The following is a 12,703-nucleotide window of genomic DNA, read 5'->3' as shown; positions in this document are numbered from 1 at the left end:
TTGCGCAGTGACAGGAAATGTCATGTTGGAAAATTAGTGCAGCCCTCGGCTTCACACCATCAAATCAGAGGGTGTTCGATTAAATTTTTTCCCTTATTTCTCCGAAAACTTATATTTTTCAATATTTTTAGAAACTCTGGGGAGTGTTGGAATAAACTTATCCACTGTTATAAACGTCAATAAACGCTGTAACACTACCAAAAATGAGACTGAAGATGCGACGGCGTGCCTCTTGTAAAGAATTTGTATCTTAGAATATGTTTTTCTAAATTTTTGCTCGTATTAACATGTTCGGAAACTTAGCTTAACCATGCGCTCGAAAAAGACCTTTGATCTCTTCCATCAATGTTGAACGGAATTTTGCTAAACACACATGTTTTAGAATACTTGGATATCCTCAAGTTTGCTAGCTCCTAATCCCAGGTAGGAAATGCCAATGTCCACGAAACGGGCCAGGTCTGGCACGAGACTGGCTTGCCAGATCTGGGCCACCAAGCTTGGCCCGAGGCATGGCCAGACCGGCAAAGAGCATGGCTTGCCAGGCTTGGGTCACTAAGCTTGGCCCGTGGTATGGCCAGACTGGCAAAGAGCACGGTTTGCCGGGCTTGGGCAACCACGCTTGACCCGAGGTATGGCCAGACTGGTAAAGAGCATGGCTTGCCAGGCTTGGGTCACCAAGCTTGCCCCGAGACATGGCCAGGCAGACAAGGGGCATGGTTTGCCAGGCTTGGGTCCCATATGGAACAGCATTCCAAAAATTGAATTCTCATGGGGAATGTTCCTTCACTAAATTTTTCGTCCTTTGATTCTCCTTCTTCCGAAGGTACCATTATTTCTTCTGAACATACTATTTCAGGGGAAAATATGCGTGGATATCACCGTATACCACACATTCTATGACAACAGCCCGTAAGATGGCGTGTTGAGTAGTCTGATTGTGGCAGTAGACATGAGTGTCGTGTGCGGCAATTTATTATTTTAATATTACTCTTTTACTATTGTAATATGTCTCAGAGTTCATATTCACGGGTTAAAAAATACAGACATTTTCATCAACTGAAGAAAAAAGAATCTGTAAACGTAGAAGGCGCTAAAGAAAAAACTCCGGATTACAGTGAACGCAATAATGCCGATGAGGAAGAGGTTAGTTTGCCAACAGCCAATGAAATAACTATCCGTAGTGGATCTATTGTGGATCAAATTAGTGGAGATGTCGATGTTCGACATCTCGATGATAATGCTAGTGCTTGTGGTGATAGTTGGTCGGGTGGTGATGGTGATTGTGGCTCGTATAAGCATCTTAATGATTGCATCAGTGAATCCAATAGCAGCGTTGGAGACAGGGATGAACCAATTCTTGGGGGCTCAGGTTGTGATGGTGATTCAGATGACATTGACAATGATTTCAACAAAGTATTCACTGACAGCATTGGAGACAAGAATACACAAACTCTGGACAAATTGGAACCGCGGGGAATGGAGCAAAAAATTAATCAATGGGCAGTGAAATTCAGAAGAGCTACAACAGCAGAAGCAATCGATGAATTGTTAGCCATTTTAAGAAGTGAAGGTTACACATCAATACCCAAGACTACACGGCAGCTTTTGCAAACTCCCCATTGCAGACACCTAACAACCATGAGAGGAGTTCATGAGATTCCAGGTGAATTCATTTATTTGGGAATCGCCTCGGGACTCAGAAAAATAATTTCAACTCAAATTTATCGAGAAAACGACATTTCTCTTCTGGTTCATATTGACGGTATGCAGGTATACCGGAATGCTAAGAAGGAAATTTGGCCAATTTCAATAAAAATACAGCATCCAAATTACACTACCAAACCCTTTGCTGCCGCGATTTATTGTGGGGATGGGAAACCATTATCAGCCACAGAATTCATGACTGATTTTGTTGAAGAGGCCAATGAACTCCAAGAAAATGGTTTGCGCATTGATGACAAGGTTTTTGAGGTGAAAATTGTAGCAATAGTGGCTGATTCGCCAGCTCGAGCATTCATTTGCTGCCACAAAGCTCCTGGAGCCTTCTATGCCTGTGGAAGGTGTTTCACCAAGGGCATTACAGTAGGTTGTGGAAGACGAGGAAAACGCATATATCCAGTGACCAATGCAAATTTACGCACTAAAGTATCCTACGAGACGCGAGTTCAACCAGAACATCATTATGAAGGTTCTGTGTCCCCGCTGCTCTCTTTGGATAGATTCGATCTGACAAAACAAGTGCCATTAGATTTAATGCATTTATTCTATTCTGGTAATATGAAATGGCTGCTGGATAAATGGCTAACGAGAAGTTCAGCCCAGAGGATCAAATTAGCTGATGTTCGTCGGCTTGATGGTATTATGAGGTCATTAAAAGCCGATATCCCTATTGAATTTCAAAGGAAAGAATTTGATGTGAATAATATCTCAAGATGGAAAGCATCACAATTCAAGTTTTTCCTTAATTATTGTGGTATCGTCGTGTTACAAGATTTCTTACCGAAACCTTTACGTTGTCATTTCTCATTATTTGTCTTTGCTAGCAGAATTTTAAACAGTAAGGAATTCGTTAAGGATTTGAGTGAATATGCTGGATCTCTGCTAAAAATTTGTTTCGAGACGTTACCTGATGTTTATAATGATGAAGGGGCTCAAGTTCTCAGTTGGCATAGTATCATCCACGTTGCTAATGATGCCCAATACTTTAAAATTCCTCTGAATGAGCTCTCAGCGTTTTGGGGAGAGAGTTACATTGGTTTATTTAAAAAACTCGTTCATTCTTCGATAAAACCACTCACACAAATTATCAACAGACTAACTGAGATGGAGTCTGGAGGAACCATGGTAATTAATCAGAAACACATACTGAGTGATTGGGTTATCGCGAGAAAGCCTACAACGATGATAATTGATGGGGAAATTCATTTAACATCAAATATGATCAACATCAATGGTCTAACCTTGACGACAAGTCATCCAAATAACGTGGTACTCCTAGATATTGAGAAAGTTTTCGTAATTTCACAAATTCTCGTTAAATCAGGAAAATCCAAAATTTGTGATGATCTTACTGGTATATATATTTTCGGACACCAGGAAAGTAGTAGGGAAGAGGCGTTTAGTTATCCAGACTTTTCCAGTCGAGTAGGAATATTCTACATTAAGTCCTGGGCAGCTGAAATGACATGTAAGAAGGCACACAAAATTAAACACAAATGTGCTTTATTAAATGTAACTGGACGACAATACGCCATATCCCTCCTCCACTAGAAAATAACGTAAAAATTGTTCGCATTGTGAAATGCAGTTTTTTTTTGGTAAGAGGGTATATGAATGAGGGTATATGTTTTAGTTGAACTCGTGATTAAAATTGTGGAAGAAACAAACAATTTTATGTTTTAAATCAACAATCGACATGAAAATCCGATCATCGAGGTCGTTAGAAAATTTCAATAGTGGAGTCGTTACATGCAAGTGGGACATAAATCGGTTAGATCTGGCGTCCGTGTACATAACCTTTCATAATTGCTCGTATCATCCGTTTATCGGGCTTTTTGTCTCAAATTCGGATTTCACCAACTAAGTTGACGGTAAATTACAAGAAGTGAGAATTTAATGTGAATTAAATGTGTGTTAAGTGTTTGACAGATATTTGTGATATAATCGTTTTGAAGGAATAGTGGCGCTAAAAAAGAAGCATCAGTGGGGTGATGACAAAAAACCGTTCAAAACACATGGAAATAGAAACGCAATTTTTTCTGTTAAATAATAAGCTATATGCATCATTCTGCAAAGTTATCAGTTTATATGAAACTACTCGAAAACACCAGGTTCAATTGTACGAATCGTGATTTTTTTTCATAACCTAAAATGTCGGAAACCTCACATCCATCTCGCGATCCAAAAAATCTCAGCGAACCATTCGCAGTCATCGAATTTCTCGAGAAAAACGAAAAAGGGCTACCATGCATTGATTTGGTGCCGAAAAAATGGTTTAATAGTGCAGAAGAAGACACCTGTAAATTCCCACCGACAACTGAATATCATCTACTTGACGACTACTTGGAAAAATTGCACTCGCCCAAGGACTCTTGGCAAAGTTATCCATTTTGCTTCATCACCGGAGCAGGTACAAAAATTGAAATGACTCCACTTATAACTTGATGAATTGCTCGATGGGTTCATTTCAATATTAAAGGATCATATGTTGATTGTGTTCAGCTGATTTGGATCAGGGTCGCAGAAGATTAAAAAAGGCCCAAGTAACTCTCAACTGTGAGACAACCGATGGTGAAAATGATCGAAAGGGGGGGAGGTCCGAAACTTCCTCGAAAGCAAAAATTTCAGCAAAACCCTTAACTGCATCAAAGTCTCAACTAAACAACATCTTTAGTACTAAAATCCCGATTCCACCTAGAAATCAAACTCCAAAGTCTGGTAAGTCCTGTTAATATGAAGTAAAAGTCAATTATCAACAATTATAACCACTCTTAACCCCAATTATTCATCCCCAATTTATTCAACTCTCGTATTTAACATCAAAAGACCCATCGTTCCCTAAATTGGGAATTAGATTGACCGAATTTTTGAAATCTTTTACAAAATAAATATTAATTATGTATCTGTGCAGTCATTACATGTGTATTTGTCTCGAAACATCGTTTTAAGAGAGAATCGCATTGAATGATTTTATAAGAAAATTTTTATTATGTTGTGGTCGAAAAATATTAGGTTATTTTTTTTTATTGCAATTCTTTACTCATCAAAAAATTGAGTCGCTAACAGAAATCACTACGTGCGAACAAGATAAAGTGGAAAATTTATGATTTACACTTGATATGATTGTTTATACATAAAAGCATTGGAATGTTGAGGGGACGAGAAACGTTCCATTTTTCCCCACCATCTCTTATGTAGGAAAGCATTATAATTCTGTTGTGAAGAGGTAAATCAAAGTGAACATCTACGGAAAATGGTAAAATTTTGATAGAAACCTTTTTTGTAGGAGCGATAGGTTCTACAAAAAAAATATTTTTTCAAATGCATGCATTCTTTCCCCACTTTGAAATAGCTATAAAAAACAAAGGCTGGAGACAACTTACGTTGTGTTACTACTTCACTACAAACTTGTAAAATTTCGTAGGTATACAAGCAAAACCAAAGACAAGATTTCAAAGCATTTACCAGAGTGGATCTGACTCTGAAGACGAAAATCATGATTGTCTTATAGCTAATCCTGAGGAGATTCGAGCCTCAAAGGCTCAAAATAATTCTGGCTTTTTGCAAATGTCGAGTAAATCGCGATCTGTACCAACAGGTAATAAATCAATTTTGAGGTAATATGGGACTGTAGCACGTAATTCTAAGTTCGTGTTAATTAAATGATCCGGTCAGGGATAAATCATCATTTTCAATAATTTCCAGGTGCATGTTTATCATTTAAACAGCGGTCAAGGAAGAATATTACTTTGCTTAAAGACGTCGAAACTGATGAATCTGAGAGCAATGATTCCTCCGATGGAATTCTGCAGTCACCTACAAAATCGATGGACTCAGCGAGAAATACAAGAAAAGAACTTCATTTGACACCTCCTTCACCACTAGTCCATAACGCTTCAGGTAAAATCGGCTCGGATATTCCATGACCAATCATCGGCCAAGTTCCTCCCGCATGAAAAAATTTATATTTATAAATATTTGAAAATGGTCCAATTTATATTTTGAACATTCTTTACAAAATTCGGAACTTATATAGAATTAGATTATATTATATATTTTTGGTGGGGGCTTGGGTAGTTTTTTTTTCATCTGATGCTGCTACCCATCAATTTATATCGTTTGGTCCTCCTTTAATTTCATAAGGTAACCGAAAAAGGCGTGCATCGTCTACTACACGCGCTGAAGACGGATTGAATTCGATTGTGAGCCCAGGAACTCCAAAAACTTCACGATCAATGATGGTACCCCCTGCTAAGATGCCAAAAATGCTGGGACCACAAAACCAGTTGTCATCTAGTCATTATGCTGATAATGAACGTCGAATCCTGAACTCCCTTCGAGATTACTTTGATCAGCAATTAGATGAAAAGCTCGAAAATTTAAGACGCAGGATGGCTTACGATTTAAAGCAGTCTATGAATGAGCTCAAGACCACAATCATTGGCACTAATCTAGCCCCAGCTTCTGGTCCTAGCTTGCTTGAAATACAGAAGCAGATGTCTACGCCACTACCATTTGAAATGGATGATAAGTTCCAGGAATACGAAGCGATATTGACAACGGACCCAAATCTCGTAGAAACACTGGTAATATATCTGAAATTGATCGTTTTTCTTCTTTTTTATGTAAAATCAATAAATTGGGCGGTGACACATGCACTGGGTTCGTTTTCTGGTGATGAAAAAATCTTTCATCACCGGGACTCAAGTCTACGTCACTGGAACGCTTTGGTTATAGAACCAACCCGCTGGCGATGAGCCCAAAGATGTCTTCTCATGTTCATAAATTCAAAAAAATTTCCCTTCTTTTATTTTTAGCGATTATTCATGAGAGTTTTGATAAGCAATAAAAAAGAGATGAAAATATGTGTTTCCACTATCCTATCTGCGGTTCTGAGGAAGACAGTGTCACTGCACTATTCTGGTTACGGAAATAAGGAAGCTGGCGGAAAGAAAAAGAAAAATTTTTATAACACTACAGTATGCAAAGTACTGATTGATGTGATAATTGAGGTAATAGGATCCAGCACTGATGAGAAGAAGATAATGTCAGAAGTAAGTACTTGGTTGTCACGTTCTGGCGATCGAGAGGGTGGGCGTAAGGAACGACAACGCGGGTCAAGTCATCATAACGAGAATAATTCAGTTTGTTCCTTTGATACCAATCGATAATACTTCATTTTTCCGGGATAAATGGAATTGTAAAATCACTGTGTTAATATGACTCCATTAGTTCATTTTCGTAATTGTATTAGTTGTGATATTCTTGATAAAAGGTACGATTAATAGGAAAAGTTTATATTATCAATATATTTTTATCGCGAGGCGTTTCATTGGGCAGAATATATATTAATATATGAATATTGTTTAGTATTCGGCTGTCATTGAAGTATTAATTATATTTATTATATTTCTCCTGGCGAGGTCGGAAATCCAGAAGATGGAAATAACAATTGGAAAATGTGATGTATCTTAGCATAATAAAGTATTTTCTATGTCATTTCCTCATAAGTTAGATCACGGGAATAAATATCCGTTGTTGGTTCAGGGATTAAATATTATGTCCAAAAGTTTAAAGGGAAAAATAATAAGTGGATTTTTAATTTTTAAGAAAAATTCTAATGAAAGTAATTTCAGCCATTGAGAGCTGTTTTCAGTATTTGGTGATTCAAGTCAAATAATATTTATAAGGTTGAAGTTTCACAATCGGACTGCGTCCATATTCCCCAAAGATTTCAAATTTAAGGGTTGAAATTAATTAGTTATATGTAATCCTATCCAAGACTTTTTTATATTTCTAAGTTTGTTTGAAAGAGTGAATATAATAAGCAATATTATATAGAACTAGCACACAATCAATGCAACTAAATATCATTCTGTGTTCCGGAGTTGCAGATGGAGAAGACATTATTGTAAAAAAAGGACGTCTTTCCGAGATGAAAAAATAATTCTTATCAGGATAATTCGTATCAGCAATTGTCTATGGATATAAGAATTAATTCTTATCATCCATAGCGGAATAAATTATCCATAATATTGCTATTATAATGACTGTTTTCATGCTTGAATTGAAGCACGATAATTTATCAATTCTAAACTACTAATTTAAAAAATAACATTGGTGCGTTATTTTGTTGGATATTTTGTTAATACAATCTTCGAATTCTGAAGACTGACTGCTAATATTATTAGATTGTAAGAGAGAGTTTATTAAGACTTAATATGGTATGTCGTATTAAATTTCGGATTCAAATGATCTACGTAGATTATTTATTTTAAAAGCGGATGAAAATAATCCACAAAAGATTTTTCTACAATTTATACCTGCAATCATTTTTTTGAGTTTTCATATTCTGTTCGCGGAAAAATCTCATAGTTGTGATTATCTTTCATGAAAATTGGAGATACAAACACTGCATATCTTTAACTGTTCAACCAAAATCGGATGAAAACATGTACTATGTCGATAGGAGGAAAAAAGTTTTTGATTGGCTGAGTTTTTTTGTCAATAGATTTAATAAATTTAAATATAAGTTTTGTCACATAATAAAACTGTTTTCTGTATAATGTTGAAGGTAATAAATACATGTCTGCTTATCAGATATACCGTTCATATATTTATTGGTGATTCTGAACCCAATACAGGCAACGGTTGGAGCCTGGCCACAGCTCTGGTCGTAAATCTGGGCCAATTTCGGGCCGAATGGTCAGCCCAGAATGCGGCCAAAGTTCGGCAATAGGTCTGGGCCAATTTCGGGCCGAATGGTAAGCCCAGAGTGCGGCCAAAGTACGGCGACCGAAGTCTGGCCAAAGTTCGGTCCCAGGCCTGGCCCCGTGTTATCATCCCAGGGTCTAGCCAAGTTCGGCGCGAGTTTGGCTGGAGCCCGGGTGCCGAGCTACGGCAGCTCGGCGGCCGTGCTTGTACCAAGGTTGGCCCATTCGTTTTTTCCTACCTGGGTTTCCGATGGCCGCGTAGGTAGTACACACTTTAGTCATATGCATTCTCTACAAAATACCGCGAACGCAGAAAATGACTCCCGAGATGACCCAAGAGCTTGTCCTGCCTGGGCCCATTGAAGATCCCCCATTCTTTCCGCAATGTATTTCGGCTGTGCTGCATATATCGGTTGGTCCATAATAAAGTGTTTGACTGTTTTCTCGGCAAGACACCCGGATGGAAGATGGGATCTTAACTGCCCGAACCCCGTCCGGACCAGCGAAATCACACAGTTAATATGACCGAGTAATAAATTAAATAATTTGCGTTTTGACAACGTATTAATGGAATCCGAGCGTAGAGTCAAGACAATTCTAAATATTTCCCCCGCCGGATATAGCACATATCAAAAATATTGAGCGGTAAAATTTCATATTTCTGTACATCTACTGAATGGAATGGAAGGAATAATTAAGCCAGTCAACACAACAAGTAAAAAATATTACTGACACAAGTTAACGTCCTCCATTATCCCTCATTGGTTTCATTAAAAAATCACTGATAAGCTGTACACTTGGTCATTAAAAATAATTTTTTTTTTATCGATTTCAATTATGTTTATAGATTTTTTAGTGCACTCATACCGTCTGAATGTTGTATACACTTTGAAACAATAACATATTATATATTCACCGAAAAGGTTATTATTTAGTGAGCAATATTCCCTGAAGTTGTTACAAAATTGTTCAAACATACACACACACAGACACACAAAAACATGAGCAAAATTGCCAGTATTAATCTCCGTAGTCGTTAATGATCGTCCGTCCTGGCTTCTAGTCTCCCGCTGTCCCGAAGTGAATCCAACGTTGTCCTCTTAGTTACTTTCAATAATACGATGTTTCCTCAGTGCTGGCATATCCTGATGTATAGAATATATAGGTATAAATAATATAGTGGGAACTTGAATGACAAAATCTTTTTTCACACTGAAATATCCTATTGCAATTTACGAATTGTCGACTGAAATTCAAATTTACGCGCGATAATATTTGGAGTAATAGAAGAACAAGAGAAAGTAGATTATTTGAAATTTAACATTTTTTTAGGTTCGTTGATGACGTGCAATATCAATCCATTTCAGTCTAATTCCCATGCCCTATTTTATTTTCTGGGATACGAGATGAGAAATATTCAATTATATTTAAATTTCTCCCTAGTCTTTATTTTTTATGCCCACTTAATATAATCATTTTTACAGGCCTTCCTTTTCAATATTAATATATTGAAATATTGACTATTGAATTTTGATTGAATTAATATATTGAAAAGTAAAATTCTCCCACTATTGGTGATTCGGCCGAGAGGAATTAATTGTTATAAAATTCCTCGAGGCCAAGGTCACAACACATTTATTAAAGTAAAGAATTTTCTCCAATAAATTGTTGGTGACCCTGAGAGTGTTGTACGCTAGACCATATTTTCCGATACAGAAATTCTTTCCAGTTTATGAATTCACCTAAACGTGAAACATAATTGTATGATTACACTAACTCACCAGTAAACGAATTCCTATCATAATTGTATGAAGCATCTCTTCCTGAACATGAGTGTAGGATCAGGGTATAGGGGACAGCAATAATTTTAATTAAACTTAAAATATTTATTAATAATGAAAAAAATACATAGGGTATAATAAAGATCTACGATCTTGACTGTTCAAACTTCATCCTCAGACTGACCCATACCTCGTCCTCTCGCACCATCCATACACATTTGTTTGTTGTATTTCTCTTTCTCGCTCTGTCACATTGTTTCTCTTTCACACTCATTCCACTCATAGGATACACATAAATACACAAAGACATACCACACAAGTCGCACTCATTTCCAAAAATAATTTCTCTCTCGCGCTTAGTCTAACAATGGGTCTTTCTTCTACCATGCAACGGACATTTGACACATTCATATAAATATTCAAATCTTTGTAAATCGTTGAAATATTAGAGTCTAGGTTTATACATTCTGGCGACATACTTTCATCTCACTCATACCCACATTTGTCCTTTCATTCATTTCACACAAAAAATCAGTCATCCCACATGAGCAACATAGGTGATGAGAGTTGGCTACCCTTAATAGAATGAAAAAAAAAGGGTTGCCTCCTAAGTATCATTAATATGACACATTAGACTATGCTCTACCTCGTAATTGCATACCAGCATTTGTTCTGTCTCATTCATCGGCTTGCTCTTGTTGGCTAAATTACTTTTCCACATAATTGCTATTATTGTGGCTACAGTGTTTTTTTACCCTCGTATGCTCAGCTAGGAACACGAGTGAGCGTGAGTGAAATACTCTTACGTACCCCTACGTATTTATTTAAATAATGAGATAGAAGTTTTATAAACGACAGATGAATCCATTATCACCCATATCGTAAAACTTCTCAGTTACCCCTTAAAGCCTAATCCATATCTTTGAAGTTGTAACACACATTTTCCCTTAATTACAAAGACACCTGAAAAACCTCGTGCTTATCGATTGCCGTCATTGCGAAGCGTGACTCACCATTGTTGACAAGAGGGATACTCAATGCGTTATCAAAACAACCTTGCCAGTTTATGGTGTTCGGAAACCTCGCATGGCCTATTGATTTACTCTGAGTAGAGGATCTCAAACACTTAGGCCGTTATCTACTGCCATGGAGAGGGTCGTTGGGGAAAATCCAGCCTGTCGGCTAATTCAGATCACCGAAGGACACTTAGCAACCATGATCACGTCTAGCCACGAGTGTCAGATACAGACATGTTTCCCGCGGAGAACCTTCCGCCGGTGGTCTTTCGCGTCACCTGACACCCAGCATGTGAAAGGTCGATAAGGGTATTGGGGATTGAAAGAAATACAGGAGAAGGTGTATAATATTATTCTAAGTCTCATCCATGTCTCCATCCGGGCCAGGGTGAGTCGAGGAATATTACCAGGTCCCTGCCCCCAGACTCCCGTCTCCAACAAAGAGAGTTGGTTAGTGTTATTCATTCATTCACTCATCGTCGTCGTCGTTTCTGATTTCCGCATAAGCATCTCTGCATTTCAGCCATATACCGGGTCCCCTTTATCTTATTGCGAAAGGTGCACCGGCGTGTTTGGGGGGTGGTTTGGAACCGAAAAGTCCTTTTCCACTTTTCGCCCCGACGCACCCCTATCGAGATATGGGGGTGAAAAGACCGGCCAATGGGGCGCGAGCTTTGCGCGGCTGTCCGTCCGTGTGCCGCGGGTAAGCGGTGTGCGTGCTTCCCCTTCTCCACGGACGGACGTTCCATTCCGCTAGTGAGAGGAAGAGAGGGGGGGGGGAGATATTTCTCTCTCAATCATTGCCAATTTCAAGACAAACCTTGGGGGGGGGAGTAGAGGGGGTGATTAAATTACATAATTAATGTTTAAAATTGTCGAAATAATAATAAACACGTTAAATAATAAACGCGATTTCTTGATTATCAAAGAATCAAATTGTCTACAACAAATGTCTTATGGCGGGTCCCGTAAATCCATTTGTTTATGTAATAATTGGATGTAAAATTTAAACAACAATCCGCGATTAATTATTAAACTAAGACATCTACGCGATTTTTCGATAAGATCATTAATGTGTAAAATTGAATTTTTGGCAAAAAAACCGTCTTGACAAAATGTTGTAAACCGATTTGTTTACAGGATAATTGGCAAAACGTGTTTTTTGGTGGAAAAATTCTGAAAATCGCGGGCATCCCCCTTGGCGTTCCAAAGCTAATTATTTAAATGTTAATTATCTCATTATGCAATAGCCCTACAGTGTTTTGTCAAGAGATCTTTTTTATTGTAAATTTAATTTACAACAAGAAAGGTCTCTTGACAAAATGCTGTAAAAGAGCCCATTATCGAGATAATTAATGATAAACAATCGCGGGCAAATTTCAGAGGGGATAGCTCGCGATTTTCGCGGAATCCGGAACAATAACCGCGTTATCTTGATTATCACGTAAACAAATGGATTTACGGCCTTTTGTCA

The 12,703-nt window shown here is 37.8% G+C and overlaps 1 protein-coding gene across 1 annotated transcript; it reads left to right on the top strand.

Moving 5' to 3' along the window:
* The first annotated feature begins 3,855 nt into the window (after positions 1-3,855).
* Positions 3,856-7,369, top strand: LOC135170291 (uncharacterized). The gene is made up of 6 exons (XM_064135995.1): positions 3,856-4,129; positions 4,222-4,437; positions 5,144-5,317; positions 5,425-5,619; positions 5,863-6,305; positions 6,537-7,369. Exons 1-6 carry the CDS (start codon positions 3,871-3,873, stop codon positions 6,888-6,890), a joined length of 1,641 nt encoding a protein of 546 aa, XP_063992065.1. The 5' UTR covers positions 3,856-3,870; the 3' UTR covers positions 6,891-7,369.
* Positions 7,370-12,703: the final 5,334 nt, after the last annotated feature.

This window comes from Diachasmimorpha longicaudata, chromosome 2, assembly GCF_034640455.1.
Source record: "Diachasmimorpha longicaudata isolate KC_UGA_2023 chromosome 2, iyDiaLong2, whole genome shotgun sequence".
NCBI lineage: Eukaryota > Metazoa > Arthropoda > Insecta > Hymenoptera > Braconidae > Diachasmimorpha > Diachasmimorpha longicaudata.
The sequence above is the reverse complement of the archived record's forward strand: the minus strand, read 5'-3'. Positions and strand labels throughout refer to the sequence as shown.

Excerpts from the sequence above, each read along its gene's own strand:
- LOC135170291 (XM_064135995.1), top strand. The coding sequence starts at position 3,871 with ATGTCGGAAACCTCACATCCATCTCGCGATCCAAAAAATCTCAGCGAA. Across the intron at positions 4,130-4,221 it reads TTGCTTCATCACCGGAGCAG|CTGATTTGGATCAGGGTCGC; the intron begins GTACAAAAATTG and ends GATTGTGTTCAG. Across the intron at positions 5,620-5,862 it reads ACTAGTCCATAACGCTTCAG|GTAACCGAAAAAGGCGTGCA; the intron begins GTAAAATCGGCT and ends TAATTTCATAAG.